The sequence below is a fragment of the Aspergillus karnatakaensis genome, assembly GCF_047715665.1.
Source record: "Aspergillus karnatakaensis strain CBS 102800 unplaced genomic scaffold BJY04scaffold_2, whole genome shotgun sequence".
In the NCBI taxonomy this organism is placed as follows: Eukaryota; Fungi; Ascomycota; class Eurotiomycetes; order Eurotiales; family Aspergillaceae; genus Aspergillus; species Aspergillus karnatakaensis.
In genome coordinates this window covers 347640-375003 of record NW_027395714.1, presented here as the reverse complement: position 1 = coordinate 375003, position 27364 = coordinate 347640, and the positions used below count along the sequence as shown (strand labels likewise).

The 27364-nt window shown below is 51.0% G+C and overlaps 13 protein-coding genes across 13 annotated transcripts; 7 read left to right on the top strand and 6 right to left on the bottom strand.

Moving 5' to 3' along the window:
* The first annotated feature begins 12 nt into the window (after positions 1 to 12).
* Positions 13 to 1372, top strand: BJY04DRAFT_176892 (uncharacterized protein). The gene is made up of 4 exons (XM_073709535.1): positions 13 to 285; positions 357 to 701; positions 777 to 939; positions 1001 to 1372. Exons 1-4 carry the CDS (start codon positions 250 to 252, stop codon positions 1288 to 1290), a joined length of 834 nt encoding a protein of 277 aa, XP_073576762.1. The 5' UTR covers positions 13 to 249; the 3' UTR covers positions 1291 to 1372.
* A 122-nt stretch (positions 1373 to 1494) lies between these two features.
* BJY04DRAFT_176889 (M20 family metallopeptidase) lies at positions 1495 to 2936 on the bottom strand. Its single transcript, XM_073709534.1, has one exon. It carries the CDS (start codon positions 2900 to 2902, stop codon positions 1643 to 1645), a length of 1260 nt encoding a protein of 419 aa, XP_073576761.1. The 5' UTR covers positions 2903 to 2936; the 3' UTR covers positions 1495 to 1642.
* A 2983-nt stretch (positions 2937 to 5919) lies between these two features.
* Positions 5920 to 7726, top strand: BJY04DRAFT_44050 (uncharacterized protein). The gene is made up of 2 exons (XM_073720393.1): positions 5920 to 6061; positions 6121 to 7726. The coding sequence occupies exons 1-2, from the start codon at positions 6040 to 6042 to the stop codon at positions 7446 to 7448; spliced, it is 1350 nt and encodes a 449-aa protein (XP_073576760.1). The 5' UTR covers positions 5920 to 6039; the 3' UTR covers positions 7449 to 7726.
* On the bottom strand, positions 7618 to 8751 carry BJY04DRAFT_212913 (glycoside hydrolase family 43 protein; the record flags this gene model as incomplete). Its single annotated transcript, XM_073714731.1, has 2 exons — positions 7618 to 7918; positions 8009 to 8751. The coding sequence occupies 2 exons, from the start codon at positions 8749 to 8751 to the stop codon at positions 7618 to 7620; spliced, it is 1044 nt and encodes a 347-aa protein (XP_073576759.1).
* A 544-nt stretch (positions 8752 to 9295) lies between these two features.
* Positions 9296 to 11355, top strand: BJY04DRAFT_44104 (Zn(II)2Cys6 transcription factor). The gene is made up of 2 exons (XM_073720394.1): positions 9296 to 9816; positions 9875 to 11355. Exons 1-2 carry the CDS (start codon positions 9760 to 9762, stop codon positions 11225 to 11227), a joined length of 1410 nt encoding a protein of 469 aa, XP_073576758.1. The 5' UTR covers positions 9296 to 9759; the 3' UTR covers positions 11228 to 11355.
* On the bottom strand, positions 11356 to 13383 carry BJY04DRAFT_44047 (hydroxyacid-oxoacid transhydrogenase). Its single transcript, XM_073720392.1, has 3 exons — positions 12643 to 13383; positions 12533 to 12591; positions 11356 to 12490 (listed from the first exon to the last, which is right to left on the bottom strand). The coding sequence occupies exons 1-3, from the start codon at positions 13062 to 13064 to the stop codon at positions 11484 to 11486; spliced, it is 1488 nt and encodes a 495-aa protein (XP_073576757.1). The 5' UTR covers positions 13065 to 13383; the 3' UTR covers positions 11356 to 11483.
* Position 13384: 1 nt separating this feature from the next.
* Positions 13385 to 15052, top strand: BJY04DRAFT_44039 (Cdk5/Pho85 family cyclin-dependent kinase). The gene is made up of 3 exons (XM_073720390.1): positions 13385 to 13945; positions 14015 to 14038; positions 14107 to 15052. Exons 1-3 carry the CDS (start codon positions 13904 to 13906, stop codon positions 14947 to 14949), a joined length of 909 nt encoding a protein of 302 aa, XP_073576756.1. The 5' UTR covers positions 13385 to 13903; the 3' UTR covers positions 14950 to 15052.
* Positions 15053 to 15637: 585 nt separating this feature from the next.
* On the bottom strand, positions 15638 to 17250 carry BJY04DRAFT_44043 (uncharacterized protein). Its single transcript, XM_073720391.1, has 4 exons — positions 16854 to 17250; positions 16490 to 16776; positions 16185 to 16401; positions 15638 to 16131 (listed from the first exon to the last, which is right to left on the bottom strand). Exons 1-4 carry the CDS (start codon positions 17016 to 17018, stop codon positions 15832 to 15834), a joined length of 969 nt encoding a protein of 322 aa, XP_073576755.1. The 5' UTR covers positions 17019 to 17250; the 3' UTR covers positions 15638 to 15831.
* Positions 17251 to 19109: 1859 nt separating this feature from the next.
* BJY04DRAFT_227209 (arylsulfotransferase family protein) lies at positions 19110 to 20927 on the top strand. Its single transcript, XM_073718583.1, has 2 exons — positions 19110 to 19946; positions 19999 to 20927. Exons 1-2 carry the CDS (start codon positions 19140 to 19142, stop codon positions 20683 to 20685), a joined length of 1494 nt encoding a protein of 497 aa, XP_073576754.1. The 5' UTR covers positions 19110 to 19139; the 3' UTR covers positions 20686 to 20927.
* Positions 20928 to 21853: 926 nt separating this feature from the next.
* On the top strand, positions 21854 to 22282 carry BJY04DRAFT_204567 (Bys1 family protein; the record flags this gene model as incomplete). Its single annotated transcript, XM_073713510.1, has 1 exon — positions 21854 to 22282. The coding sequence occupies one exon, from the start codon at positions 21854 to 21856 to the stop codon at positions 22280 to 22282; it is 429 nt and encodes a 142-aa protein (XP_073576753.1).
* Positions 22283 to 22617: 335 nt separating this feature from the next.
* On the bottom strand, positions 22618 to 24937 carry BJY04DRAFT_176865 (uncharacterized protein). The gene has a single exon (XM_073709533.1). It carries the CDS (start codon positions 24880 to 24882, stop codon positions 22807 to 22809), a length of 2076 nt encoding a protein of 691 aa, XP_073576752.1. The 5' UTR covers positions 24883 to 24937; the 3' UTR covers positions 22618 to 22806.
* Positions 24938 to 25081: 144 nt separating this feature from the next.
* On the top strand, positions 25082 to 26161 carry BJY04DRAFT_43996 (pre-mRNA-splicing factor SYF2). The gene is made up of 3 exons (XM_073720389.1): positions 25082 to 25292; positions 25348 to 25986; positions 26039 to 26161. Exons 1-3 carry the CDS (start codon positions 25101 to 25103, stop codon positions 26084 to 26086), a joined length of 879 nt encoding a protein of 292 aa, XP_073576751.1. The 5' UTR covers positions 25082 to 25100; the 3' UTR covers positions 26087 to 26161.
* Positions 26126 to 27353, bottom strand: horA (ubiquinone biosynthesis protein COQ11). Its single transcript, XM_073720388.1, has 4 exons — positions 27227 to 27353; positions 27120 to 27174; positions 26718 to 27058; positions 26126 to 26657 (listed from the first exon to the last, which is right to left on the bottom strand). The coding sequence occupies exons 1-4, from the start codon at positions 27270 to 27272 to the stop codon at positions 26236 to 26238; spliced, it is 864 nt and encodes a 287-aa protein (XP_073576750.1). The 5' UTR covers positions 27273 to 27353; the 3' UTR covers positions 26126 to 26235.
* Positions 27354 to 27364: the final 11 nt, after the last annotated feature.

The window sequence follows — 27364 nt, the reverse complement described above, 5'->3', positions numbered from 1 at the left end:
TTTCTCTCCACCAACGAAGGCTCCAGTTTGGGCCACACGGTGAACTGCCCTGGAGATGTACCCATTGGTGATTACTCCCCATTGACTCATCTTATTATTAACTAAACTAACATTCAGCTTCTCATCTCGTTCCTGTCGTTCTCTCTTCTCCCTCTGTAATCTTGACGATAACCTTCCCCCATTTCCCAATTTACGAGAAAAGCGCTATCGTTATCCTCTGCCCCGCCACCCCACCTTCCTCTCATCAAAATGCCTGCTATCATCCATTGCGTTCGCCACGCTCAGGTATGCCCTTGAAATCCGATTTCCAACAATCGCCACGTCGAAGGATAATGCTAACAAGCTAAATCCCTTAGGGTGAGCACAATCTCTGCACCGCCAACCACGTTATCCCAGATCCCCTTCTCACCGACCTCGGAAACCAACAATGCACTGAACTCCGCGGCTCCTTCCCCCGCCATGATAAGATCGATCTCATCGTCGCCTCCCCTCTTCGCCGCACAATCTACACCGCTCTGCAGAGCTTCGAGCCCGTCTTCAAGGCCAACCCGAACCTAAAATTGATCCTGCTGCCGGATATTCAAGAGACCAGTGACGTTCCTTGCGATACGGGCTCAGACCCCGAGGTACTCAGAAAGGAGATTGAGGAGAAGGGTTTGCCGGTCGATGCGAGCTTGGTTGTGGATGGGTGGAACGTCAAGGTACGGCAAACTCTGTTTAAACTTTGCTGTTTTAGAGTTCGGTACAAGGTTGGCTAATTTATTGCGGTTCAATAGTCCGGCGGTCGCTATGCGCCCACCAATGCTGCCATTGGGGAACGTGCTCGTGCTGCCCGACGCTGGCTGAAAGCTCGGCCGGAGAAGGAGATCGTGATGGTTTCACACGGTGGTGTTCTGCACTACTTTACTGAGGATTGGGAGAACAGCAGCCAGTTCCAGGGTAAGCTTTGTTCTCCGCTCCGATCCTGATCAATTGCAGTCCTAATTTTCCATGTTATCAGGAACCGGCTGGGTGAACACAGAGTATCGCACATACGAGTTCTCCGACAAGGTCGATCTCGACGATCTAGAGGGCCAGAAGCTCGACAGTGACAATGCTACCTTGGTTGAGACTCTCGAGTCGCGGAAACGCCGGGGCAAAGAGGGCCCGATGGCGGACCGCGAGCAGCAGAAGATATACTATAAGCAGGGTGTACAGGGCTGGAACGACCAAGGGTTACAGCTCAGCACTGCTGATCGTGAGGCGGCGAAGGTTCCATCTGGGAAAGAGGTCAATGGTGTCCGTGCTTAGAGGGTAGAGTTAGATTGGGTATATTTGTTTGCCTGTACACAGGCTCGGATAGAGAATAATAGAATCTGGATTTTTTGCAGGTCAAACTCATTTCCGTGTTCTATGAAACGTACGATATAGGATGGTTTATTGAATGGCCACTGAATGGTCTCAGCGCCAATGGCGACAAAAGTGCCACCAAGGTCCCTGACTAGATGTATTGTGTTTTTATGGAAAGAGCATACCTACCGGTAGACCATTTCTGCATCATTACGGTCATCATGCGGCATACTATTATGATATGTACGTACATTGACTATGTTCTGTCTCTACCTGGGTAATTCTGGGGCAGCCCAAAACAGACCATCTCCCATCATTTCTTCAGAATGGTCAACGCCGCTACGCACAACGCATCTATTCCGGACTTCATCGTGGGCTGTATGACTGGCGCAAACAGAGCCGAGTGATTACTAGCAATCTCCGCCTGAGTTCCATTCTTCTGCGCTTCATCCCACAGCTCGTGATCAATACCCCCAAGAAACCAGAAACAGCATGGCAGATCACGGCATGTGCCTAGGGTAGAGAAGTCTTCGCTTACATTACTTCGCGGCGTATCAGCATCGAAATCCTCGAAATGTTCTGCGAAAGACACTGCGAGCTCCGAGGCAACCTTGTGGTCGTTGAATGTGGGCGGGAAGCGTCTTGTCGGTGTGAACACCGGGGGTTTTGGTGAGCCACTCGCCGCGCACTCGGCTGTGACAATACGTTGTATAGCTGATATGATCTTCTGTCGCGTCTCAAGCTTGACAGTTCTGAAATCGACCCCAAGCTCGGCCCGGTCTGCAATGATATTCTCGGTCTGCCCGGCTTGCAGACTCCCAACGGTCACAACGGCGAGATCGGTCGGGTCAGCCTCTCTGCTCACAATGCCTTGAAGTCGAACAACAATATGCGCAGCAAGAAGTACGGGATCCACCGTTGTATGCGGCAGCGATCCATGACCACCACGTCCAAAAACTGTGATTTTCATGCTGTCCGCAGCAGCCATGATTGTACCGGATTTGGAATTGATACTCCCCGCACGCAATTTCATAACATGCTGACCGAAACAATAATCAGGAACCGGGATCTTCGAGTAAAGACCGTCGTCAACCATGGCCTGCGCCCCTCCACCCCGCTCCTCGTCCGGTTGGAATAAGATAATCAAGGTCCCGCTCCACGCATCACGAAGGTTCACAAGTCTCTCAGCGGCGGCAAGCAGACATGTAATATGCATATCATGCCCACACGCATGCATCACGGGCTTCTCAATGCCATCGGAATCGTGCATGGTGACCGTGCTTGCGTACGGGAGCCCCGTCAGCTCTTTCACTGGGAGGGCGTCCATATCAGCGCGGAGAAGAACAGTCTTCCCAGGTCCATTCCTGAACACGCCGACCAGTCCATACCCACCGATATTGGTGTGGATTTCATAGTGTTTGAACTGAGCGAGGTGATACGCGAGCTTCTCCGATGTGGCCTTCTCCTGGCGCGAGAGTTCTGGATTTGCGTGGAAATACTTGTAGAGATCCTGGTACGGAGCTAGTTCCAGCGGGGCCGAGTTCAGTACATCCGAAATGCTTCTTTGGGCCATGTCTGCGCGTAAGGTGGGTGAGTTGTAGAGTCAGTTAGTATAAAGTAGTTTCCCGCGGGAAATAGCTCGCTCTTAAACCTTTCGGTGGACCTGTCATTAGTCATGGGATTCAGGGCCATGAACTATGACTCCGTCTATCAGCATTCATCCATGTCGCCATTATGGCTAGTGGGCTCCGATATCCACGGGTATAGGGCATGTGTAGAAAACCAGGTGTTGTATTCAGCAAGACCAAGTACTTGATTTAACTGCAGCTACTGACTACTCCCTACAATGTATTGTAGGACACTTCTAACCTTTTTAGGGCTTACTCCAAGAGTTGATCTTCGCTGGTGTAGGCACCAACATTCTAACCCCGGAAGAGACTGCTGATGTACCATTCAGCATACCTGTTACAACTCAGATGGGCTCCTGAGAAGTGGGCTAGATACAGTATAGTCCATGATTTTTGCTAGACCCTGGTTAATTTGATGCTCGCGACTGCTCGAGTGGTAAGTACGGCCAAGTGCAGTTCTTGCCAAAGGATACCTGGCCTCGTTAGGAAGCAGCGTTTACCTGCCTAGGTGGGTGCAACTGTGAGAGTTGACGTCAGACTGGAAAGAGCAGAGCATTCCGCAGCTTCAAATGCGACCCGGACCATCGAAGTACCTAAGTAGACCCTCTTCAAGTCATAGCATCCCTAGATATTTCTTATAGAAATATTAGAGTCTTGAGTCTAGTGCTGCCTTGAGCCCTCGGCATTGCGCTCGTTCTCGAAGGAGCAGGAAGAGGCTGTATGAATACTCCTGAGAATTCCCGCTCACGACTAGTTGACCTGCATATCTTCAGCTCCACAATAACAATAGCAATCTTAAAATAAAAGAAGAGTAAAACATGGTGTCCGAGGGTCTCCAAGCAACGCTGAGCACCTGCGAGGGACCCTGCACGCTCAAGTAAGCGTTGCCCCGGCCCCTTGCCCGCGTTGCGAGCGGAAAAAATGCAGAAGAAGGGACTCGGAGAGCTCCAGGGTCGAACGAGAAGCCTCCAGGTTACCTCGGTACAACCCCTTAATGGTGGAAAATGGCAAGACGGCAAAAAAAACTGTCCCGCCCACCTCCCGCGGGGCCTGGTTGGTTGATAGGGCGTCCCCTGCCAGGCCGGGATGGGCAAACCCCAATCCCGCCAAGAGTGTTAACCCTCTCGGTCAACCAGGCCCACGCTACCAGGACAGTTTCAGATTTGGTTATAACCTGCCCTGGAGGCACCTCTGAGCCCCAAAAATGCGTCGAGGAGAGCAATAATTGTGACAAAAGGTGATCAGATAGTTTCTCCCAGCTTTAAAGATCATGTAGGCGAAATTTCGAGTCGAAACGGACCAGATTGAGTGCTCCAGGGGCATATTGCGTGGATAAACGGCCGTAAGGAAGAGGAGAGCACATGTAATTGCAGTTAGAGACTGTTACATGTCGAAATCAACCTCTAGCGACAAAAGGGACATAGCAAGTGGTCAGGGGTTGCGTGTTTGCGTCGATGAAATATTGAGACAAGAGCGTGCCCTGAATCGAACAGGCGGCTTTCCGTATGACGGCTCCCGGATTTCAAAAAAGCCATTACGTGTCCCTGACGGTCAGCCAGGTCCGCGCCTGCCAGCGAAACCTTGATGTTGATGTTCTTGGACATGGCAGAGGTCATCGGTTGCACTTGCCGTAAAATGTATACATTTCAGAGCTGGAGTCGACGAGGTCGGGGAGGGCTCGACCAGGGCGGCTAAGGCTGCATCTAAGCACCTCAAAATTGATGGACTGGCAATGGCAGACGCCCTTGGGCGTGTTGACGAAGGAATGTTGGCAAAGAGGACAGATAGTCGAAGGGCCAAACACGGGGGCTAGTACAAGCCAACAAGGACTCGAGGTGAATCATAATGCGACTAACGCGCCCAAGCGAAACTTACTGACCGCCAAGGGCACAATCCCTGACGGCCAGCCTAATACGCATGTCCCAGAGACTCAGCCTTGAAGGTAAGCGGCGAGGCAGGACCTCTCAGTCATTCCTGCAAATCCGCGACAAGAGGCTGCCATTCAGAAGTCCAACGTCCAAAAGTGTGGAAAAAAGTTGCCCCGACAAGGATTCTCTACCCGGGGAAACGTCGATTGATTAAACACCAGATAGATAGACTCCAAGTGAAAAAGAAAGCTCTAGGATTCCTTCGATAGGAAGGTACCTTGAATGATCGAGTTCAAATAGAGGTTCGTTCTGTGGGCTAGCATTGCGAGGCGGGGTCCCTCGCCAGCGAAATCGCGGTCTGGCAATGCGAGTCGATCAGGGACTTGAATTGAAGCATGCGCACGGGAGAGCCGCCCCGACGATGGTATATTTGTCATCTTGCTAGATTCAATTGCCATATAGCAATTGTTCGGGAAAGATACCGCGCGAAGATGGACACAGCCGAGCGGAGCTGGTCAATTTATGATTCAGGGTCTGCCACAGTGCCACCTCGCCAGCAGCGCTCGCGCCGTCGACATTGGCCAGCCCGTAAATTGTACACAGGGTCTCGCATTGTTGGTGGGTCTCTGAGCTTTGAAGGTATGTCATCTTAAGCTTAGAGTGGCGGGATCCAGGTGGTGGCTGTACGGAGTACCCCAAGAGTCTGAGGAGACTCAGGACTCAGGACTCAGGAGAGTCGGCAGAAGCTCAGACCGAGCGAGAGCTGCATTGATGATGACCATAACACGACTGTCAAGGGCCAAGGCAGATTTCATTCCGACAGTCCGGTTTGCGATGGCTGAGCCAAGGCACCAGAGTTTCGTCTCAAGAAAGCCGCTCGATGATTCGTAAAATAATTAGACAGGATGAAGGGACCGATGTTTGATCAATCTTTGTTGCCTGCGAAGCGCCCTTTTTTCACTATTTTTAGTGTGCGGAGAGGGGCGCAGTGATGGCCTCAGGCACCAGGTTACCCCATACGGGAACGGGCCATCGGACAATCATCGACCAGGCCTCGTCATGCTTGCTTCTTGACCTTCTTTATAAACCATTCTGCTGCCCTCCCTTGCGTATACTTCTTTCTCTTGGATCCAATGGCAACTCGACCGACACAAATCCGAGTCGCCACTTCCGCTAAATCTACCTATTGAATCGCTTCGTCTCTGTGCTTCGCGATGCTCGACGAAGCCCTTCCCAGTGCGTCGTCCCCCATCGCCAGCAGCTTGGATACAGAGACAAAGAACTGACTCAAGCAGCATTCTACCTTAAACAGGGCAGGAATTCCAACCAGTCGACTGTATATCTCGCCCAGTATGGCGACGAGCCTAGCCCAGCATATTCCCTCCGCTATCCCGATCCGTCCGCCCCGGACTCCCGGAATCGTTTTGCCGCCGCCCTTTATGACCCCTACGTACCAGATGTGGTTTATGGCGAAGTCCTGATTATACCTGAATGGACTCAGCCATCGCTATCAGCAGATGCTATCCGTCAAAATGGTGGTGTCCCACCACCGCCGGAACCAATCCTCCCCACCAAGTTCACCATTCAACTCTATAACCCCGATCAGCAAATCACCGTAACATACAAACCAAAGACCTGGAATAGCACACCTTCTTGGTCCTTTGAGATGCCACAACATAGCTTTCGTGAGCCGTCAGGTTCAACCCTCGACCGGGTCCAGATCGACCCTGCCACTGCGGACACAACGCCCAAGCTGCGCTTTAGCTGGCGGAAAGACAGTAAGCTGTCAAAAGATCTCACCTGTTTACTTCGTGGCAAAACTGCTGCCATCCCCGAGACTAAGCAAAAGAGCAAGGAGCCTGATATTACCGTGTCTATTTACAAGAGTTTACGTGAGCTTACGCTCTATGAACCGAACCTGTACCGCGTGGAAATGGAGGATTTCAAGGGCTTGGAAGTTGTTCTCTTGTTGGGCGCTATCACCATCCGCGATGTCTATTTTGCTACACCTAAAGAAGCATTTCGTATCTCTAGGCAAAACTCGGCCACCGCCTCGCCTACTTCCAACTCTCCCACAGTCACCACCCCAATCACGAACAGGCCACCTCCTCCCCCGGGTATCTTGGTCACCGACGTCCCACAAGCACCTCAACCATCTTCAGCCAGAAGCCCACAGCTCACCAAACAACAAGAACAACTGCGGAGGGAGGAGGAACGACGGACAAAGAAGTTGCTGGAGGAAGAAGAGAAGGCCCGTCGCAAGCGCCAAGTTGAGGTAGATAAGGAGACAAAGCGGCTTCAGAGACTTTACGGCGATGAAGAAAAAATCGTACGCACGCAGACCCCGTCTCTTCCTCCACGAACATCACCCCCACAGCAGCCTCCAAGGCCAGGCCAGCGCCCTCACCCCCGATACTATGATTATAACCAAGGCCCGCCACCAATCTCACATGGTGGCTCACGGCCGTATATGCAGCTGCCTGGTCAAATGTCGACGACGAGCTTACTGGCGCCACCAGCGCCACGGCCGACGCAGCTGCAGAATAAGCGGAGTAGTTTCTTCGGATTACGACGAGTCTCCGAGGAAGGGAAGTTGACGAAAAAACGAAGTTCCATGTTTTGATCAGGATGCTTATTTGCTTTCATTGTATACTCTACTTTCATGCTAGTTTTGATACCCAGGAGTTTGGTGCGACGAAGTCATATATATACATGCATAGCAGGGTTAGGGTGAATGTATAGATCGAGGATATCTAATCACGATTGTTACGAACTTATATCGCGAGAATCAGTCAGGCCAGTGGTCTTCCTTCCACGCCCTCAATGGTAATGTTCACAGGAAGGATATTCCCCATATCGTCGAACTCCAAGCGATCGATGCAGGTCACCCGGTGGTCGCGTGCGGTATCATTTGGGTACCGTCGGTGGTAGACGATATAGTAGTCTTCACCATCAGGCGTAAACACGCTATTATGACCAGTGCTAGTGCCGACCTGCTCGTTTCCGCGAAGTATCTGTGTTGGATTGCTGGAGAATGGTCCAGTTGGCGAGGACCCGGTGACATAGCTAACACCGTATGAAGCATCACCCCATCTGTACTCGATTAACCCCGGGTTCCATCGAGGACGAACTACCAACGAACGGCTAGAAATGTGAAATCCGCTGTCCGTTGAGCACACTTACCCGCCAACACTAAACATGAAGTAATAAACGCCATTCCGCTTCAGCACCCATGGGCCCTCGACATATCCCTCCGGGGTAATCTCAAGATACTCACCCTTCAAGCTTACCATATCATCATTCAATTCGACCACAATTGCATGGCTCCACCCACCATAGTACAGCCATACGCGGCCATCAACGTCATCCTGAAATAGCTGCGCATCGATCGCCTGTGCGCCATAGACTGTCTCAGGAACGAGTGGTTTTCCTAGGGCATCCTCGAAGGGACCATCGGGTCGGCCCGTGGTTGACTTCGCCACGCCGATACCTGCGCCGTCTCCAGCAGAGAAGTACATGAAATAGTCGAAGTTTGACTCTTCCTCACCGACAGTATCTTTAGACTCAGGATCAGAGTTTACGGAGCGCCGCCGACGCGCCACGGATGGCGCCCAAGCCGCCCGGTTGGTGGACCATGGGATGCCCGAGAAGTTAAGGACCGAGGGATGTTTAGTCCAAGTCAGGAGATCGGGCGAGGAGAATGCATCAAAGAAAGTTTGCTCTTCGTAAAGCGCCGAGTAAGTGGGATAGATCCAGTAACGGTCGTCAAAGATGCGGGCTTCAGGGTCTGCGTACCAGCCATCGATCACTGGGTTTCCTGCGAGGGCATTGTTATTGCTGTTGCTGTCTTCAAAAGCAAGGGGAGCCTGTCTGAGGGCCCCAACAGCAGGGAGGAGGTGCAAGAACAAACGAAGAATGCGGCACATCTTGAGACACGGGATTTATGACGCAAATCTGATACCGTGAGCTGAGAATGAGTCGTGAGATCGCGGGCATTCCCCTCGTGTTGTGGAGAGGAGATGGAGATGGAGATGGAGGAGGGGAGGGGGCGAAAGCGTTGTGATTGTCGATCCCAGACCTTCCCCTGCCTTCCTCCTTGCTGCATGCAATCCATCTGCAACTCCCCTGTGCTTCATCTGCATCTTGGTCACGTCAATCCTGTTCATTCCCACCGACAAAACGCCCTCGACATCTCAAAGTCTAAAATTATCTTGCCAGCCCTGGGCTAATGGGGAATCATGCGAATACGAGATCCCATCCCATCCAGCATTTCCCAGCATTTCCTTCAGCGACCTCGTGAAACTCCACCCACGCTACTGAAACACGAGCCTCAACCAGGTGAATCCCACCTGTGCGCGTTTGATCTCCTCATGCAGAAATTAAAATAGAACATCTGAACGCGCTAACCGGGCCCAAGGGATCTAGTACCCTCGTGTACAGGTAAACATGATGCAGTATGATCGCCTCAAGCACCCTTTGAGTCTGATCCTCTCGTATCCAGCTCAAGCTCATATATCTTTCTGACACCGGCTTCATCTCTGACAACGTGCGGACGAACTCTGTGGGGGCCAAATAGCTCTGCAACGTGGGTTTTCCATCCATATGGATTCGTTCCTGACTATGTTCTCCAAAAATAACGAGCCCTATACAGAAAGAGAAGGAGATGACAGCTCTGGGCAGTCATGAGCGGCGTCCAAGCTCCTGGGATTGCAGGATTCATTTCCAATTCGCTGATCGAGGAGCTGTCAACTCCCCAAGGCGTGCGCCTTGGGCAGAGTAAAAGCCCTCGTGCTCGCATGTCCGTCAACTAGATGCTCAATACCACTTTCCACATTTCAACTCCTGCCCACATTCTACCAGCCATTAGCAGTTATCGTGTGTTTGAGCCTGTGTGCGATCTTCTTCCGATGACATGACCGATCTGTTGGCGGACAATGGTTGGTGTTCCTCACAGCACTGGCTGCTCCCGCTGCCGAGAGCGAAGGATCAAGGTAAGCACAGCCTGCGCTTACATGGCAGTGCTGGTTACTGATCTGTACCTGTCAACAGTGCGATAAGGTCACTCCGGAGTGCTCGCAATGCCGCAGATATGGCCGACCCTGCCCCGGATACCAACGCACTTTCCGCTTCCAGGACGAGGGACCTGGCCTCGAACGCCGACATCATTCCGCCGGCCGCGCTTCGAGGCCGTCGACGAGGGGTTCCGAACGTTTGGTGCCCGATGCCGTGACTACTGTTCGTGACACTGCCCTCGCCATGATTAGGCGGTACGCATCTATGGGCGAGGAATACGCAAGCACAGGCTCTCCCACTCACATCTTACTCGAGAAACAGCACATCCAGTGCTTTGCAGATTTTATTCGTACAGCTTTTCCAACCATGTACTACCACAACCGGTTCCGTGCGACCGACCGGCTTGATTTTCCTTCTTATGTCATCCAAGATGTTGGGTCTCATGTCTTTCAAGACGCAGCTGTTGCGTGTCTAAGCTCGGTGTATCTGGCATATCTGTCACAAGACCCCAAGCTTTTGAAAACTAGTCGACAAATGTACGCGCAAACACTTCACGAGGTCGCTCGGGCGCTGCAGACGCCCGATGCAAAGTCAGACGCAATGCTATGCACCATGATGATGCTAAGTGTTTACGAAATGTACGCGCAGACAAGTACTGACGCGTGGGTAATACACGCGGACGGTGTCAGACGGCTTATGGCAAGCCGTGGCGCCCAGTCTCACGCCCAGGGAATGGCACGCTCCTGTTACATTGCCTACCGCGGGTTCCTAGTTGCAACTGCAATTTACAAAGGGAAAGCCTGCTTCCTCGACGCACAAGAATGGCAGCATCTGTCATTTCAGATTGGTGTCGAGGACTCCCAGAAACCAACTGAATGGTCTTCGTCTATCCACCCCGCGGAGCTTGTTTTTATAGAGATAGTCAAGTGCCCACGCTACCTCAGCGAGGCACTAGAGTTAGCTTATTTGTACCCGTCTCCTTCAGTCACGGCTGCTCTCCCAGACCTCATGAACCGCGTTGAAGCAACCAGTCAGAGCCTACGCGAGGCGGCTCAGAACTTGCGAGCTAGCATGGAACTCGATCAACGCTCTCATACCAGCCCATCTCAGGAAGACTTGATGGTCAATGAAACTGGGCCGTCGCTCCTCCTCCAGGGCGCAGAGCACACACTTGCCATCATGGCAGAACTGTTTAATAGGCTCACAGAGGCTACCTCTCAGCCAGATGGCGGCACTGCCCTTTCGTTCCGGGTCATGTCGGAGCTAGACCGCGGTCCACCTACAGTTCCTAGCGACCGCATTGACTTTATGGCAGTCACATGGTTAGATCGCATAGCATCTTCGATGGGGATGATAGGGACTTCGATCGTTTCGGATCAAGTGGGCTGAATTGTATAAGACGGATATATTCTGTAGGAACCTGAAAGATATCGTATGGCTGCCTCTTTAAAGCTTTCTACCTGTTACACTTTCCCCCGCCGACAATATATATAGACTATCATTCTCATCTTCTGCCTATCGTGCAGTACTGTCATCGTCTTTCTTGATTACTTACGACACCATTTCAGTAATGAACATGCTTAGGACTGATATATACATGCAAGCAACTCCCGCTCAACCTATCATAACATCAACTACAATATGTCTAGTACTCCAGGGACTCCTCCAAAAGACCTCTCAGCTCATCCTTTTCAGCCTCTAACTCACCGTTAAGGTTAGGAGCGAGCATCAACACTCGTCGTTGGGGAAGGGTACCCTCGACCAAAGATTCAAGATCTGCGGACTTGAAGCCCAGATTCTTCAACCCCAATGGCTGGTCACCTAGATCAGATAGGAACCTTGACAATGCCTCGCCTAGTACCTCGCCAGCACTTTCTCGCTTAACGCTTGAGATATCGACACCGAAGGCTTCAGCAGCAGCCAGATGGCGATCTGGGTTCGAAGCTGCAGTGAACCGGAATACTGCAGGGGCGGTTACAGCAACGGAGACACCGTGAGGAATGATAGGGTGGTCGACGTCGTAGCCGGCGTGCTTGTAGCCGGGGTTTTGGCTGGAGATCGGGTATGACATGCCGTGGCAGAGATGGACACCGGCATTTCCGAATCCGACACCCGCTAGGGTTGCGGCGAGCAGCATCTTTGATTGGGCCTCGAAGTCTTCGGGGTCCTTCACGGCACGAGGGAGGTACCTTACTGTGTCGCGGAGGGCTTGGAGAGAGAAAATGTCGGAAATCGGATTGGCACCCTGGTATGCAGGGCGATTGATGGGGTTTGTGGGGCGGGGGGTTCGCTCGTTGTAAGGGATCGCTGTCCAGGATTCGAGAGAGTGACAAAGGACGTCAAGGCCAGAGGAGGCGTGGACAGCTGAGGGCATTGTTCGTGTGTTAAGAGGGTCGCATATACCGAGTGTGGGCTTAAGGTTGCGGTGGGCGATTCCAGTTTTGGCGCCCTTGGAGACGAGGTCGAAGATGGCAGTTCCGGTAGTTTCTGATCCTGTGCCGGCTGTGGTGGGGACGGCGACGAGGGGTCTTAGGGGCTTGGTGACCGGTAGACCCTTGCCAATGGGAGCATTAACGAAATCGAGGAAGTCGGCCTCGGGAAAGACGGTATAGAGGTTCATCAACTTTGCGGTATCAATGACCGATCCGCCACCTAGAGAGTCAGCTAGGTCCCACAATTGGGACTATCACATACCAACTGCGAGGAATGCATCCGGATTGTATGGTTTGGCGAACGCAATTGCTTCTTTAACTCTTTTGTTGTCCATTAGAGAGACATTCTAGTATGCAAAGAATGGAACATACGAGCTATCCTTCGGTTCAACTCGAACCTTATCGAAAACAGTAAACTCAATGCCCTCGCGAGATAAACCTTCAATAGCTTGTTTCATAGCGTCGAGTTTGGCCACGTTTGTGTCTGTAACAACGCAAACTCGCTTCGCTTTCATGTTTGCAAAGTCCATACCGACTTCTTTGGTGGCACCGGGCCCGAATCGGATGCTGGAGGCCGCCATTTCAAAAGCATACTCCTTCTCCCGGGAAGGATCCGGAGGAGTGGCCATATGTCGTCGGACATGGTCAGCCAGAGTAGGGATTCGTGGATGATGGTGATGATGACTGGGATTGGAGTGGCAAGGGCACGAAGGAGGGTGCGTGTATTGGACGGTGCGCAGTAGGTTGCGAGCTCTGGTGGCCGCCGAAGCGGGGACGCGGATAGCAGGCACCATTCTGGGGAAATTTGGGGAAGCAGAGAAGGTACGACAGCAGCAAGAGCAATCTGACGGAAATGACGTTTAAATAACTGGGTGACCCGAGGAAGAAGAAAGGACGAGGGCCCCAAATTGAAGAATTGTTGGAGAGGATGGAGGTTGGTGCCATCGGATCCGACTTCCAGAAAATGCGGGGGAAATTTCCAGTCGGGGAGATGACCGAGGTTGCCTGAAGAATGAACGCTGCCAATGCCATGACCGTTGACGCCCTCAACCACTCACTGCTCTCTTCCGATCGCAATCAACGATACTAGTCACAATGCTTGATTCTACATAGTCTCCGCGAAGTTAAATCATGCCCAATATATTTGCCTGATGATCGCTGCAGGGGTCGGAGATGTCGCGGCGGGCTATCTGCCGAGGTCCAGAACGGTCGGTCCCTAGACTCTCTCAACGGAGTGTCTGATGGTCAGTAAAGATGCCTACATTATTGCTCACATGTATTTCCACAAGGGCAGACTTGAGCACGTATTATGAAGCAAGCGAGACGACCAAGGATTATCTAGCGAAATGCTTTTTGTGCCTGGTAAAGATACAGAGTCCAGAGCACTCCAATCCGCTTAACGCCGAACAAGTGGGGTTGCCTCAGGCTCCCGCCGGTGACCCTGTCATCTTCGGCTTCAGCTTCAGCCTCCCTCCTCCTTTTCCCCTCCCTTCTTGACTTCATCTCCTTATTTCTCACCATTATTGGTTATTGTTCTATTATATAGCACTTGCTGCTCAATTTCTGTATCGCGCTGTGTTCATCTACCTCTTATTCGATCCTATTGATTGCGTCCTGCCCCCTAGTTCACCATATGGCCCGAACCCACCCCAGCTCTTTCCAGCAATTGGAAAAAGTAAGCAGTTTCGCAATTCCATCGCTATCACTAGCGAGTTGGCGCGCAAGTACTGACCCTGTCCCGTAGCTCGGCGAAGGAACCTATGCCACGGTACAATCTTACCTCTACCCTCCGAGCTCCATGATTCTAAATCCCTCTAACTCACCTTCCCCCTCCAGGTCTACAAAGGCCGCAACTGCCAGACAGGGGAAATGGTGGCGTTGAAGGAGATTCACCTCGACTCGGAAGAAGGCACACCGTCAACGGCAATCCGCGAGATATCCCTCATGAAAGAATTACACCACGACAATATCCTCTCCTTATACGATGTCATTCACACCGAGAATAAGCTCATGCTGGTTTTTGAGTATATGGATCAAGACCTCAAGCGATACATGGATACACATGGCAACCACGGCCAGCTGGAGCCCGGCATTGTCAAATCATTCTCCTTCCAACTTTTGCGGGGAATTACTTTCTGCCATGACAATCGGATCCTCCATCGAGACCTCAAACCCCAAAATCTGCTCATAAACTCGAAAGGTCAACTCAAACTTGCTGATTTTGGTCTTGCGCGCGCATTCGGAATCCCGGTCAATACATTTTCCAACGAAGTGGTGACGCTCTGGTATCGCGCACCAGACGTACTCTTTGGCAGTCGCACTTATAATACTAGCATCGACATTTGGTCAATCGGGTGTATTATAGCAGAGATGTTCACTGGTCGTGCATTATTTCCTGGGACGACAAACGAAGACCAGCTACAGAGAATATTCCGTATAATGGGCACACCAACGGAACACACCTGGCCGGGTGTCTCACAATTTCCGGAGTATAAAAGTAATATCCCTATTTTGCCTCCGCAGGATCTCCGTCAAGTTGTTCCTCGGATTGACCCGTTGGGGTTTGACTTGTTGAGGTCTATGCTACGCCTGCAACCAGACCTTCGTATCAGTGCTGCGGATGCCTTACGGCACCCCTGGTTTGACGACCTCCCGGGAGCCCGATCAATCTCTTCCTGAGACGCTCTGACATGCGAGCTTAGGCTGATTATAGGCTGGCAACTTTGGAATTTGCGTGTGTATATAATTGTTCTTGGGGGGTTTCTTCTTTGAGGTTGTATTGCGATTTTCCACTAACCAAATGCACCATGGTTCGCTACCCTTCAGGTACGTCTTTCACTTTTGACATCTCTTATGATTTGTCATGCCTAACCTCACGATCAGCCTCAAGCAAGATATTTGCCGAAGTACTCAACCCCACTACGCGGACATGCTGATTGCATTTGACCTATGGAGAGCCTGCGGTACTGTCTGCAAAACTATACCTCGACTGCAGAGCTACAGGTTTCTCTAGAAAGGGCAGAAGCATATTCTGGAGCAAAGAGGTGGCACTTCTGCCCTATGTTTTGCCAGTTGTTCTTGCGAGAGCAAGCAAGCCTTATCTGCGGCAGAACGCACAATCTATGGCAACTCAGGATACACCCTATTGGCTCTCTTCTATTGGAAATGGTCTAAGGACAAGAGACCGCTTGAACTGTTTCCCTGGTCGGTCTATGCTCATGTGCGGTCAACAACGCTCGTGGTATTCGCTATGTCGTGCAATTTGAATGCGTCGTCCGTCTGGGCAGGAGTGCACCCGTCCCGGGGTCATTTTGCTCGCTCGGACCCAGACTACGATAAAGCCACCATTTACAGCCTGCAAAGCTATATCATCTTGACTTTTCTCGTTATCGATTTCCATGCTTGGAATCGCTCTACGCATAGCCCTGCGCATACCCAATTGTGCCTATGTACTTAAAGACACTGTTTGGCCTGTTTGTACCTCGTATATTCATTTGCCCCGTTAAATTAAGATTATTCCTATATCAAAGCAGGTATATATACCCCTGCAGAGCTTCAACCTCATAAAGGACTCCGCCTTAGATCTTCCCTTGTATACACCCGAGGAATGTTGCTGGAAGCCAATTTTCCGGAAACACTTCCGTGTTGCCCTTCACTCGACAGCATTTCTATGTCAATATCATCAATATCGCCCGCTTCTTGTTGTCGATTCTCTGGAGGACCTTGCCCTAAACCTCCATGGAGAAGTACTTCCCCCCCACGAACCTTCTTCTTGAACCAGTACGCGCGCATCCGGTCAAGGGCAGTCTTAAAGTCATCCAGAATAACAGTGTCGCACAGACACTTGAAGATAAACGACAGCTGCAAGTTGTCAGCCCCTTCCATTATGAACTCGGTGGACGAAGTATACGCACCTTCCAAAACGGCTGTACCCCCGAAGGCAGATCCGCGCTTGCAAAGACCCCCAGCACACTACAAGCGTCGACAACCACGAACGCAAGAGATAGACACATCGATGCAAGCATGATTCCAAACCGAGGGCTAACGGTGACGAGCTCGATGATACCGAAGTTATATTCTCGTTTGATGGTGTAGAAGAGCGAGACTGTCGTTAAAACCCACCACGGATCTCTGCCCATTATCGCCATGCATTAGCAACTATGAACAACTCGAAATGCGCCAGACGGAAGAACAGGAACAGGGAACAGGAAAGAAGTACCGGAACAGCGGCTCCAGAGGCCTCGTTGTAAGAAAGATCTTATTGATGTTATTGAAATATGTGAAGTTGGCATAGATCTCGAGAACCCAGTATGGCTGCACGAGGAGGACGGTGACGATGTAGATTAGGGAGACACGTCTTGAGAAGAACGGCCGGTTCTTCATCCACGCGATGACATTGTGCAGACTCCAGGAGACGTTGAGGCCGATGGCACTGGCGGAGAGGTGCCAGCCGTAGATGGGTTCTTTCGAGAAGATCCAGGTGGCGTGGGGGACTGCGAGGAGGAGCTGTATGATTCGAGAAATCATATCAGCTTTCTGGAAATTCTCAAAAGGTTTGCGGAAGGGGATGAGTATATATATACCTCTGCAAGAATCAACTTATGTAGTAGAATGTGCTTCTTCATGTTGCTGATTGTGACTGCGATCATCACTAGCAGGGACCCGACCATGAGGCCTTGGCCCCATGCTTCGAGAACCAAGCTGTCAGGGTCTGTGGGACGGGTGATAAGATTTGATTCTTCCTTCATCGTGAAGCATGTGGGGTTGTGCTATGTTACAACCATGGTGTGCACGGCTGGGGTGCGGCAGTTGTAGGGAGAGCTGAGAGAACTCGATAAACAGCACAGGTAGCAGGGATGGGTGCTGCCGGCATGAACAAGATATAAATAACAAGGCCAGAAAAGCTCCAGCTACAGCAGCAGCTCGGGACATGGAGCTAGTTAAGTCCTGTGGTCTACATTTCAAAAGTGGCGGACAAAGAGAGACGAATGGCGTTCGTTTGACGCTTTGACATCTGTTTCTTACTAACAAGGATCCTGCAGAGGTACCTGGGGTTTCTCGCGCTGTTTGCGCGTGAGTTCCTTGTCCTTGATGGGGTGAGATTGCCCTGTCGATGTACAGAAGTGGGCCAGTGGTTATCTGACGTGCTTAATGTTGGGTTGAAACGTGGAAAGTGGCGATGGCCGCAGTCCTTGAGGGCATCGTAATTAAACTCTAACAGAAGAATATAAGGCAGACTTCAGATCTCAAGCCGGCGAGGCCATCGAGGCTTGAGTTGAGCGAATATTCGAAGCGAGATATACGGAGTACGACTCCTTCGTAGCTTCGGATTCAGCAGCCAATCTTGAGTGGTGGAAATCTCCGTGTGTGGAGAGCCGCTACCACATCAGTGCAAGATCCAGGTACGACCCTGTTTCTTGCTCTCTCTTCATTTGATTGTTTTCCAAAGCTAGCTGCTGCAGGTTCTCAATTCCCCGTGGGGGCCAATTGTCGCGTGGTTGATGGGATCATGGGCCGCTATCCCCCGCGTTCTCTTCGGCATCTGCTAACTATGCGTTACTTCCCACCAAGACTCCTGCATCGCTTCCAGTGAGACCGAACGCCTGCGAGAGTGTCATTAGTAAAAGCTTAAAATGAGGAATGAGGAGGAGGGTTGAAGATGGCGTCACGTCTCCCTTGGAACCCTCTCAGTGGTGTACATTGGAATAAGGAGGGTGGCAGCACATACCCCAACACCCACAATTACTCTTCCAGCAAGTAGAAAACAGCTAGAGCATGGCAATTAACTAATCGCCTGAATGGTCGTGCCCTCTGTGAGGATGATGGCACTGATGATTGAGCCGGACCAACAATCAACCCGAGATGCAACAGGCATTGCGAGGAACCATGCGCAAAAAGCACAGGCCTAGAGGATCATGGTGGCAATCGAAGTTACCGTTGGCCAGATTCGAAAGTGAGTGCGTCGCCTGCAGAGATAATTGGTAACAGTTTCGAGCCCAGAGCTTCGTCCCTATTATTCACTGATAACACCAGTGTCGAATGCAAAAGCGAAAGAGCCCATGCAACTAGCTGACGCCAGATTCATCAGCCCAATTTCGACCAAGCTTCTCGCCCATAGCCAGTAACTATAAGAAGGCAGAGAAGCGACCTGAAGGTATAGGGGAATCGAGTTTTATGTAGCCTTTGCGAACGATGAACTGTCAGTCAGTAGATGATCGCTAAACTAAGTGATAAGCACCATATAAGGTTCCGAGCCATTGCAATGCATGTCAGAAGTTGCACTTGGAAGTTTGAGCCACGCAAAGTAAGAGACTGCTCATCTTCATCATTCGCCAGGTTGAGGTCAATCCCGTTCCTGAGATGACCAGAATCCATAGAGCAACGGAACCCACCAACCAAAATCTCGCTACTCCATCGCATTCCATGGATAAAGCACCTCTGTAATTGAAGCAAATGGGGATCATCAAAAACGATCTGACAATTATCTCGCCAATGTGCCATCGTCGTGGAGTATTGCGCGTCCTCTGGAGCTCGGGGAAGGGAAGAAGCAAAGGCGGTGGACCTTCATGGACCATCTTGGCTCTCTCTTACGTTGATCTTTCACCCTCTCGTTTGATCTTCAAATGATTGCTGTTTCGCTCCTCTCATCTTTATCATTTAGCGAGAAGGCGGCAGGTCTTGCTGTGGGCTGGACTCCCGTTGACTTTGATATATCTTGAGCCTTTTGTATCCTACTCTCTACGTCAGCTAAATATACCTCGCTCGTTCTTTACATCTCTGTTAAACTGTATCCATTCCTTCCCGATGACTTACCACGTATATTCGTTTTATGCTTAATCAAACTGACAACCAGGTTGAGACGCTCCGAAATGGCCCGCGGTTTTCTTGCAGCTTGCGGCGCTTTGTTGCTGTCGCTCGAAGCGTTTGCCGAAGACACCTGGCCGTTCATGACCCTTCAAACCGCCCCCTTCCTCCCACCTCAAGTTGCTGTTACCAAAAGCGGCGTCACGGACCCAGGCTATATCTTTGTTGGCCCCCGAGGGAATCAGGAACAAGGCATCGCCGCCCTCATCTACGATGAAGATGCCAATCTGATTTACCAGGGCCCGCAAGAGGTGACTGCGAACTTCAAGGTGCAGAGACTCTTCAACGAGAATGTTATCACCTTTTGGGCCGGGGATATGATGAAGCTGGGGTTCGGATACGGCACCGTCCACATTCTTGACAGTACCTACCGCGAGATCTATACAGTCAAATTGCAGCAAGACTTTGTTTCTCCCGATGGGCAGCCAAGAGACTCGTTCATTGATCTTCATGAGAGCCGTGTGACTGATCGCAATACTTTGTTGGTGACGGCCTACAATGTCACTCAGCACGATTTGACGCCCATTGGTGGTCGTCCGGATGATTTCATGCTGGATGGGAAATTCTACGAAATTGACATTGCGACCAATGAAATTGTGTTCTCCTGGAGTATCCTGGATCATCTAGACGAGATTCCTCTGGAGGAATCGAAACAGGGTTGGGGAGACGACGTTGGCGCACAGGAAAAGCCGTATGATGCTTATCACATCAACTCGGTTGAACTCATGAATGATGGATACATCATCTCACTTCGCCATTACTGGTCTGGATACTTCGTCCACAATAATGGCTCGGTTCTGTGGCGTCTAGGAGTAGGCTTCCGTTTATCGAACAACAAATTACATGAAGCTAATACGAGAACAGGGCGAGAAAGGAAAGGGTAATTTTGAGATGGATGATAACGCGGAATTCTCCTGGCAGCATGATATCCGCATCTACAACGAGACTGAGGAGAGCTTTGTGCTAAGCTTATTCAACAACGCCAACACCCCAACAAGCTCAATAGCGGCAACGACCGGCTTGACTTTTGATGTTGATAAGGTCGGTCGTACGGTCAAAACACTCCGACTTCTGAACGACACAGATGATGTGATCCACAGTGTCAGCCAGGGAAGCTACCAGCTCCTCAGCGAAGACACTGGGCATGTGATCATGGGATATGGCTCCATCGCCAAAGTAAAAGAGTTCGACGCAAACAACAAGGAGGTTCTGACCGTGCAGTTTGGCGACGATAACTCAGTCGCCTCATACCGTGGCTACAAATGCCAGTGGAAAGCCACCCCCTTTTGGAAGCCCGCTCTGGTCGCTCAGAGGACAGGTCCAGACTCTGTGCTAGTCCATATGAGCTGGAACGGGGCGACGGAGTACGACAACTGGGCCATTTACTCTTTGACTTCCGCCGACGGGTCCGACCCTAAGTTTGAAGCAAAGGTAGTGCGCACTGGCTTTGAGTCTCGCATTGAGCTACATGGATTGCCCGGCGGCTTTCTGCAAGCGACTGCGCGGAAGGACGAGATCCCGCTAGAGACGTCTGATATTGTGCTACTCTAGAAAAGCATCTCAAAGTGAAGGCAGCGGAGGAGGCGCCGGTCGCACCTTCCTTCATTATCTTGCTCATACGTCGTACGGGGCAACGTCCATCCGTCGCCATTCGGCTGTGAGCTGTACATCATACCAGGTACCATTCTTCGTGTTTGATGCTCATGAGCTTCATGTATATACCTATGGATCTGATAGAATAGACTGCTCTGTTGTTGTTATTACCTCACTAAGCTTGAGGTAGACCCAGAAGCCTTGAATTTAGCCGACAGCTCTGAACAATCGCCGCCGTCGTCAAAGTCGAGATCTCGGGCACTTTTCAACCACTTACTCTGCTCGTTTCTCGGGATATTACCTTCCTTCATTTCATTTCGGGTTACAGATCGACGGATCGGCACTTGCCTACGTATCCGTTTCTGGCTATTCTGCCGAAGCAATACACTAGGGTATCATGTCGGAGTTTGGTGTCCACTTCGTCTACACTGTCGTGATGCTTAAAGTTGTTTGATTGTGAGTAATGGTGGGAGACGGCATGCTCTTGTCATACGTTGAGTAACATGCTCCCTGGGAAATCAGGATATCCTGGCTACATGAACCGGTTCATGCAGGTATGCTATCGGTCCTACGCCGATTGTTGATCAACTTGCTGGTCATCACGACAGATGGTTTGACTTGTATAACCGCTCTTCCCTTATCTGTTACTGACGGCAAGATCAGACCAGGTCCAGGGAAGTAGTAAAGTGCCCATTTGGGCATTGCTGAGCCATACAGGGCGCGATTTAGCAGTGACCGTGGTTGCTCAGTCGGGTAGGCGTGTCTTCCCGGGTGTGGAAGCTTGCGTAGTCAGTGTCCTTCAATATCGGAATCGGGTGTAAGTGCAACATGCTCGATGTACTGGTGGACTGGTGAGAAGATAAGGGGCAAAAAAGTTTAGAGAGGAAGAAGCTATAAGAAGCACCGAAATCGTCCAGTTCAAGGGATACCAGGATACTGAGCAGAGACTCCAGAGAAGCAAAGCTCACAGCAATAACCAGAGCCAAACCAAGCCAAACCAAGCCAACTCAACCCTACCTTCAACATCAAGATGCATTTCAACCTTGCCGCCCTGCTCGCCATTCCCACAGCCCTCGCCACTCCCCTCGTGGCCGGCACCAACAACCATGCCGCCAAAGTCCCCATCATGAGAATGAACCAGATGAGCAACGAAACCCAGTCCATTGGACATGCCTACGTCGCGAACCGCTGCGAGATCCCTCTCTACATTTGGTCGGTCGGCCAGAACATCAGCCAGGAGTCCACCATCCAGCCTGGCCAGGTATACTCTGAAGTATTCCGCCGTGACCCGAAGACCGGCGGGATCGCGATCAAGATCACCACTGTCGAGGATGGGCTCTACACCAGTGCCCCGCAGACGGTGTTTGCGTATAACCTTGTCGACAATCTGGTTTGGTATGACCTCTCTGATGTCTTTGGGGATCCGTTTGAGGGCGAGGTCGTTAGTCTCGTGCCGTCTGAGCCGACTATCAATTGGGTGGATGGAGTTCCGCCTAGTGGCAGCCAGGTGCGCGTGCAGGATGCTAGGACTGACTTGGTCTTGACTGTTTGCTGAGTGTTCCTTCGGGAATGCTGACGCCATGTACTGGTCGAAGTGATAGTCCATTGTGGGCACGAGGATGATGAGTTGGGGGAGAAGTGGATTTGAGTTTGTTCTTGAGGATAGTTTCTAGTACCGGTGATGGAGCTTAATAGGTGGCTGAGAATGGTATCTGCTTTTCTGCTTTGGTTCCGAGTCCAGATTCTTCTCACGCATCATAGTAGTTCGACTGCTGAGACAGCCTTTGAAAATTAGTGAGAATTGAGCGACAAGCTATGAGCAATCCATGCACCCACAGCAGTGCCGCGACACGGTCGAATGCCTAAACTGAACCTAAAGTGAGTATTGAGGGCTTTCAGTTCCAATATCTTACAGGGGATGTTTGAGTGCGAAACATGTTCTATGCAAAGCTGATATTATTGATCCTGGAGGCCATATGACGCCGACTCGGGTATGTAGGCAGCTACCTACTCTGAGAAGTAGCACATTTCATAACATTGATCCTGCAGCCGAGGCTACCAGGTATGAAATCCACCCGATTACACGGTCTCAATCAGTGTATCACTTCGCCGCGAGCCCTCATCAGTCCCCGCTTGTCTCATATCATACATCACATTCGGACTCGGGTCCAACTCAAGCGAGTAGAAAGGCACTCGTACATGTGGTCCCACAATTTGGTGTTGTAAGCATTTCACACGCATGATGGCCCGTAGGCCAGGAGGCACGAAGGAACGGTCGAGTCTTATGGTGGGATCGACTGGCCCACGTACTGTTCCAGCATAAACCAGCAAGAACCTACCATGGACACGATCCCATGTCACCATGTAACCCAGTTCCTTCAATCCGGCCAATTCTTTTGTATCGCTACCTAGGGCTCGCGATTCCTTTTGAAGGAGATAGCCAAGCTGAATTAAGTGCAATGAGCATTCAGACGCCACGAGACCTTCGTCCCGACTCGTGGTCACTTTCACCAGGCCTAGGTCCGCAAGGACCTCATTGCGTTTAACGTCTGTTTTGGCAGGAGACGACGATCTAGCACGAAGCTTAACAGGCGAACGCTGCGGTGCCCAGTAAAACTCCGTATCGAGAGATACGTCGACGCTGACCGGAATCAATTCTCCTTCGTATTCGTCCAGTAGATTAACAATCTTACTTATGTCGGCGGATAATTTAGAGCACCCATGCGTGCGAACTTCTTCGACCAGTCTTTCAGGGCCTTCGTAGCCGGTGCTAGCCCCATCCATGGTGAAGAGAGGTTGCCCGCTGGCAATGACTGACTGAGATGACATCGCAGAATGTAGTTCTTGAACGGGCTGCCATTCAAGCCCAAGACGTCGCTCAATGCTGTGGAGGTGGCTACTTAGGATCTTCATATACTCATTCTCACCGGCGAGGTAAGGCAATTCTCCGCAAATCTTGTCATCTTGAAGGAAGATGTCCAACTGTTTGAACCGACTGAGATAAGGTAGTTTGTCCCCAAGAGCTTTTGATAGTACTTTGAGCACACTCAAAGCTTCGGCTGGTTGTCCAGCGTTTATCAAAGTCCCCGCGTAGAGATAGGTTGCATGGAACAATCTGCGGTCTAATAGACCGGTCTGTCCGACCAAATAACTAATCAAATCGTCCCACATTCCCTGTCGAAGGGTGTCAGCTCTCGCGTGGACGAGTAGAGATAGGTACTCTGGTGTGGTTGGTCTAGTTTCCGCTCCGAGAGATCTCTGCGACCAGCAAAGCACCTTATGCAAGCTTGGAGCGTCATCAGAGCCAGCCCTTCCATTTATTAAGCGGAGTAGCTTTCTAGCATCGCGCGCGCTTTCCTCAAAAGATAGAGAGTGGAGGGAGCGTAGAAGTTCCCTAACTATGGAGTTGCTCTTTGCTACTCCTAGGGGCTTCTCGCCACTGAAGCCTCGTAGATGATATTCCAAAGCCGGCGACGACGAGACATTAACTGCGTAGAACATTCCAAGATAGTGGATAAAGTCGCGATCTGAGCTCTCGAAATTCTTCAGCTTCACGGCGATCCCATTGATGAATGCAAGGATATCAGCACGTGTGTTTTGTTCTTCACATTTCCTGAATGCTTCTGATATCAAGAGGTGCTCGGTTGGGTGAAAGATAGAGCAGTTATCCCGGTGGCTCAGCATACGTAGCCATATGTACCTCTCCATATCTTCGATGCTAGTAATGCGTGATAGAGCTTTGTGTCTTGCCTCTGGGATGACGAAATGATCGTTTCCATAGCTTAGGGCCCACAGTGGAGTGACAGGCCATTCGCCGAGGAAAATCTCCCTGAGATTCAGCGAAACTGGGCCACCATGGGCGTGAAGTTGATGAGTATCTTTCGCCAAAGCAAACCTCAGAAGTTGGGACTGTGTAGGACCAGGTCCGGCATTACCCCAAGTCCTCCTTCTGCTCATCTGACTTGCCTCACCTTCAGCTTCACGGTCTTCACCTTCACGGTTCCCCAGTTGTCCCTGACAGTAGAAGCGGCAGGGCGGTTGTGATCCACATCGTGATGATCCACTCCGGGTAGAACGGTGCCAGTGCCCATAGATGCTGGCAACGACCACTCGCCGCGCTGGCCGCCGGAACCCCTGGTAGGCTTGGCCGGTCATGGCTCACGCAGAAGAGGACAAGTAAAAAGACAAACAGACCACATTTTGAGTGTAACTGCGAGCTTCTTATTACTCCCCTGGTGGTGAAGCCCGAGCCAAAAAGCGGGACTAATACTAAGCTATCTACGGTAGGCGGTGACGCCCGGCAACTCCCACTCAAGTGTTACCTCTCGTCAAAGACAAGAAATTCAACACAACAAGCGTCTTGCGGCCAAGTTATGACAATGTCCTCTCCACCCAAAGATCGCGTTAACTCCTCACAAGGGTCATTGGTGGACTCCAAACAGATCGATCCCGCCGAATCAAAGCCGAAGATCGAAGTCGACCAGACGAGCGGTAAGGATGATGATGACGCCGCCGCAAAAATTCGCGAAAGGGCTGAGAGATTCAAAGCCCTGAAAGCACGGGCTGTGAGTGCTTCAATATTCAGTACTATCGCTGCTTTTATTCTGACACTGTAATTAGAAATCCGGGACTGAACGCAACTTGAAAGAGACAGCCGCCGAGACGCAGCGGCTCGCGACAGATCCGAATCTTCTATCCTCACTATCTCGTAAACATGCTTTCGCCTCACACAACCTACTGAAAGCCGATACCGAGGCTGCAGGCGAGGATTTCGAGCGTAAACGTGCCTGGGACTGGACTGTTGATGAGTCCGAGAAATGGGACAGGCGCATGGAGAAGAAGCAGCGTCATCGGGATGACGTCGCCTTTCAGGATTATACTCAGGATGCTCGGAAAGTGTATAAGAGACAGCTTCGGGAGATCAAGCCGGACCTTGAGGGATATGAGAGGGACAAGATGGCGGCCATCGAAAAGGCTGCTGCGAACGGCGACCTCGAAATTGTCGAAACCGAAGACGGAGAAATGATCGCCGTGGACAAGAATGGCACCTTTTACTCCACAGCCGACACTGTTGGCTTCACGGAGAACAAACCGGATCGCGGCGCTGTCGACAAACTAGTTGCAGATCTGAAGAAAGCCGAGGAGGTTCGACTCAAGAAACGAAGAGACCGCCGCGGTGGAGATGACGATGGCGACGTCACTTATATCAACGAGAAGAACAAACAGTTCAACCAGAAGCTGTCTCGCTTCTATAACAAGGTTTGCATTTTACAGGCTCACTACCTATGAAACAATGCTAATTATCATCTAGTACACTACGGAAATCCGTGACAGTTTCGAACGGGGTACCATGATATGATATATTACATCTACTATACAATGCGACCCCCAGGACGCAGTTGCAACTCGACACTCAGCCGGCATTGCGCAACTGAAACCCGCAAGCCCCCAATTGCGGATCTTTGGCGAGTGGGCCAAAAAACTTGATTTGAAGCCAGTCGCAGCCATTTACAGCATACCTTTTCTCCATGCTTTAGTCGCTAACGCTTCAATCTTTTTCGGCCCGACTGGTCCGCTGATGGACGGATCATCCAGCGCTTCGACCACAGCCTCACCCACGAGGTCCACTTGAAAAGGTTTATCCACCATCGATCCCAAGAAACCTAGCCTGTTACCTATCAGGGCGTTGAATTGCGATGCAACAAACCCGCCAAGTGCTATAGGCAAAGTGAACTTTCTGCTTGAGTCATACATAAACGGAGGCCGCACGAAGACGCTTCGCAGGGCCGGAAGTTGGGCGGCTATTGTTGTTTCTGCCTCTCGCTTTGTTGTAATATACCTGCTAGGAAGGACTGGGGCGCCTGAAGAAGCAGAAATATACACGAAGGTCGAAGCATGCTCGTTCAAGGATTCCTGCGCCAATGCAATAGCTAGTTATCCCGAACAAATGTCAGCACCCGCCAGCAGTTTTTGATGTTGATGATGCATACCGGAATCCCTGTTCATGAGCTCGTATGTAAATTGTCCATCCGTCTCCTGTGCCTTGAGCGCTTCTCCTTCTCGTCTCTGTAGTGGGTTTTGACTCCCTCGTTTTGATGGGCTGAAAGCCCTCTGTAAGCCCGAGACAATCGGTTCCCGCCCTTGCACCACTCCTTTGTAATCGGCTTCGAGTAGGATACCCATGCTGTGCACCACTGCATTTGCATCCTTCAAGAGTGATTTGTATGTTTCCGGTTTGAGAATATCCGCTTTGGCCCATTCGACTGACCTTGCCCATCCCGGACGCTGGGGTGAGCTGGTGACGACATCCCACCGTGGTTCTCCGGACCGGCTGTGACAACCATGAATTAGATATACGCAATAAATGCAATTGAGACCTATAAAAGACATACCTAAGAGAGATTACCGACCAGCCTCTCGCAACAGCTGATTTGCAAATCCTCGATCCTAAGTAATGGGGCTTTAGTATGGGGTGTCTCTCTGGCGCAATCAAGAATACCTAAGAATCCATTCCCGCCCGCGACAACAAGCCTCTTCGAGGCCATTGTTAAGCAACAAGGGTTCAGTTAAGCCAGATAATACAGCAACAAGAAATGAAATGATAGGCTTAAAAAGAGAAAGTGGTTATGGTTCAATG